Genomic DNA, 4,101 nt, shown 5'->3' on the forward strand with positions numbered 1-4,101 from the left:
TCGATACCCGTTTTTCATATTTTCCAACTTGTTAATGAAAAATTTACGCGGAATACCCATATTACCCCTACTTATTTACACTCACTAAATTTACCTACATAACATACCCCATATTTTCACCAGTTCCCCAAATAAATTTATACTTCCAAACCCTAATTCCCCAATCGATTGATCCAATTCAATAAAAGAGGCTATGAAAGCAACTTGCATTTTTAACTTCCTAAAAAGTAGATTACTCCCCTACTACTCCTACTAAACTAGTAAACTCTACTACCTTTTCATATACATCACGGCTTTCCTCATTGCACTCAAAAAGTGGGCAGAAGGCTTTTAGGTTATCAAGTTTTGAGAGAGAAACATATGTATACGTAGGCAAGGAAGGTTAAAGCATGCTTTGTCCGCCATAAAAGCTTTACACGACCTCGATCTCCTCCAGTCATTCTTTTGTTTTTTTTTTTTTTTTTTGTGGCAGCGATACATAAAGGTACACATTGTACTACCCACTCATGGCCATCTTAGCAAGGTCATGAGCGGTCTTATTAAAACGCCTAGGAATAAAAGTAAAACTTAAGCAATGAAAAAACGGGAATAGAGAACCCATATCATCCATTATCCCTCTTTTAAGATGATGCGCCATCTCCACCCCAGTTATTTGAAGCAACAACTTCAGACAATCCGAAGAAATATCTAAATGTCTAATTCCTTGATCACGAGCCCAAACCAACACATCCTTTAGACCTAATGCTTCTGCTTGCAACGCCGATTGTGCCTTGATTTTGATACTTCTACTGAAAAGAGTCGTACCATCATCACCATGCGCAATCCATCCAAGACCAGCTTCCCTAACCGATTTCCATCCTACATCAACCATAACCTTGACTGTAGTACATGAAGAAGCTGTACCAACCACATAAAAGGGTTGTCCATCCCGTAGTTCATCTGACAGACAATCCAAACCCCTCCCAACAACACTATTTACACCCCTCCCTTTACCCCCCTCCTCCCATGCCTCCACAACAATATCCATTGTGCTTCTCCAAATACCATAGAACATCTGAGGATAAAAAGGGTCCTCATGAAAAACCACCCTATTTCGGACCACCAACAAATACCACAAAGTACCCAAGAATTTAATCATTTTAATATCAGCTCCCTCTGACTTACCCAGATACGTAACCCAGTTGGTAATCCATTCAACAATATCCATTGAGGGAGCACATTTCACGCGAATACCCAAATCCGAGCTAGCCTTGATGCGCTTAACGACACCACAGTCCCTAAATAGATGTGCTCTTATTTCTATGATCCCCTCCGCGGCCGCACATATTTTACAGGATGGGTCAGCCTGGAAACTTCGTTTAGCAAGGCTAGACCCCATAGGAAGAGAATATGAGATGAGTCACCATAAGAACACTTTCTACTTTTGCGGAACTGGTAATTTCCAAAGGACCTTTCTACAAAAATGAATACTAGTTTCACTCATCCGTGTCTTGTCTTTTGAACTTGCATGCATCGTCATAAAATGACTAAAAGCAACCCTATATCCACTTTTAACCGAATACTCACCATCCGTCGTGTCCTTCCAATAGATGCGATCATAAACCTGCGAAGCATAGACAGGGATTGCCAAGACATGATCCACAACCCCCTCGTGAATAAGATACCTAATTCGCTTCTCATCCCAACCTCCATCCGCACGATGAAGATCTCTTATCCTCAAGTCCTTCAAACCAACATTTTCTACTCTTAAAGCTTCAACACTTGGCTTCGGCATCTCACCATCAACCAAACAAGTAGTCCAAACATTGAGACCAGATTTTATCCCTAGCTTCCAAACAACATTTTGAACTAACAAGTCCATACCATAGCGGAGACTTCTCATTCCCCATGACACATTACTTGACATTTTGTAATCCAAGCCGGTATTCATCCCTTGCCTTCCAAACAATTTTGCTCTAAAAACCTTACAAAAGATGGAATTCTGACCTGACACAATTCTCCATGCCTGCTTAGCCAGTAAGGCTTGATTCAAACATTCGATATTCCGCAATCCAAGCCCTCCAGAACTCTTAGGCAAACTCAGAAAAATCCTACTACACCAGTGAGTACCCTTACCTGATTTACATCCCGCCCACCAAAAATGTGATAACAAAGAGTTAATCTTATTAGTCACACTTACCGGAATCTTGAAAACCGATAGAAAGTAATTTGAGAGATTTGATAGAACCGATGAAATTAAGGTAAGTCTACTAGCTGATGAAAGAAATATGCCATTCCACGAGGAAACCCTCTTCATAACACAATCAGTAAGCATCATGAATAAGTCCCTTTTTTACCCCTGAAATTCAGTTGGAATCCTAAGATATTTACCAATCCCTTTGTTGTTCCGAATGTTAAAGACCTTTAGACACTTCTTTGCCTAATTCAACCTCATACTTGGACTAAACAGAATTCCCGATTTTGCGTCATTAATTTTTTGTCCCGACGCTTCGCAATATGCATCCAAAATACTCTTCAAATGTTTCGCAGAGTCCCCCGTATCTTGGAGAAAGAAAACTGCATCATCCGCGAAGAAGAGATGTGTTAAAGTAGCTACCTGCTTACATAACCTAATACCCTGTAGCAATCCACGATTTTGAGCCTGGATCACCATTCGCGAAAGCACTTCCATACAAAAAATAAATAAGTAAGGGGATAAAGGATCCCCTTGCCGAAGACCAGATTTTGGTAAGAAAGCATTAAGAGGCGATCCATTAAGCAGTACCTCGTACGACACCGTCGTAACATAATTCATGATTAAATCAATCAATCTCTCCGGAAAACCAAACTGACCCATAACCTTTGCCAGAAAACCCCTACGAATTCTATCATAAGGTTTGCTCATATCAGCCTTAAATGCAAACCGCCTATATTTTCCACTCTTATGTCCATTTATCTCATGTATAGCCTCATGAGCCAAAAGAATATTATCAGTAATAAGCCGTCCCGGAATAAAAGCATTTTGAAACTCACCAGTCAAGGAACCCATTACCCTAGCAAGCCTATTAGAAATACACTTAGAAATAATTCTCATAAAGACGTTGCAGAGACTAATAGGACGATAGTCTTGCACTACCTCTGGATTTCCACTCTTAGGAATGAGAGTAATAAAAGTTCGATTAGTCTCGCGCAGAACACGTCCCGAATTAAGCACGGAAAGAGCAGCCTTAGTGAAATTCTTTTTAATAAAACCCCAACATTTCTGAAAGAAGATAGCCGGGATACCATCCGGACCAGGAGATTTTAGGGGCCCCATTTGAAAGACTGCAGTCCGCACTTCCTTAGCAGTGAAAGATTTCCTCAACCAATCCACATCATCGTTAGACAATCTTTTTGTTACACCCTGAAAAATTTCCTCTTCAGCCGCGGAACACTCGGTTTCTCCCAACGACGAATTGGCCTCATACAACCCCATAAAATATTGCTGGAATGCTCTACCGACCACATTCGAATCATACGCCCAATTTCCGTCATCTTTTTTAATCCCATGAATGTAGTTCCTCCCGACCCTGCCTTTGACCCAGTTAAAGAAATACTTAGTGCATGTATTCCCGTCAATTGCCCATCGGACATTTGCTCTTTATTTCCAAAACATATCGACAGTGCGAGCTTTGAATGTTCCTCATCCCTACCATCCCGTATTGCTAACTTCATCCCCTTCTCTAGACGATCGTCAAAATCCTCCCATTTATGTCTCCAATCCTGTCTCTTGTCAAGGGTCCATACTTTCACCCGTTGCTTAACCAAAGCTAGTTTTCTAGTGACTTGAAAGGCCGGAGAACCTTTAAACTTCACTAACCACGCCTTTTGTAGTTCCTTAACACACTCCTCGTGTTCAAGTGCCCACGAATCCAACTTGTATGGTTTCCTCGACCCATTACTGATAACATTAAAATCCAACTCAATAGGAGCATGATCAGAGATCTAGATTGGATAGGTCTTTAGCCTAGTACTTGGAAAGTACGTGAACTAATCCTCCAGTCATTCTATAAACATCTTTCACCATTATTCCTTTCAACTCTTTACTCATTACCAAATCATTTTATTGTTAGCTTGTTCTCG

The 4,101-nt window shown here is 40.7% G+C and overlaps 1 protein-coding gene across 1 annotated transcript; it reads right to left on the reverse strand.

Moving 5' to 3' along the window:
- Positions 1-496: 496 nt before the first annotated feature.
- LOC141631367 (uncharacterized) lies at positions 497-1,378 on the reverse strand. Its single transcript, XM_074444049.1, has one exon. The coding sequence runs from the start codon at positions 1,376-1,378 to the stop codon at positions 497-499; it is 882 nt and encodes a 293-aa protein (XP_074300150.1).
- Between the last annotated feature and the right edge of the window lie 2,723 nt (positions 1,379-4,101).

Source organism: Silene latifolia, chromosome Y (assembly GCF_048544455.1).
Source record: "Silene latifolia isolate original U9 population chromosome Y, ASM4854445v1, whole genome shotgun sequence".
NCBI lineage: Eukaryota > Viridiplantae > Streptophyta > Magnoliopsida > Caryophyllales > Caryophyllaceae > Silene > Silene latifolia.

Excerpts from the sequence above, each read along its gene's own strand:
- LOC141631367 (XM_074444049.1), bottom strand. The coding sequence starts at position 1,378 with ATGGGGTCTAGCCTTGCTAAACGAAGTTTCCAGGCTGACCCATCCTGT.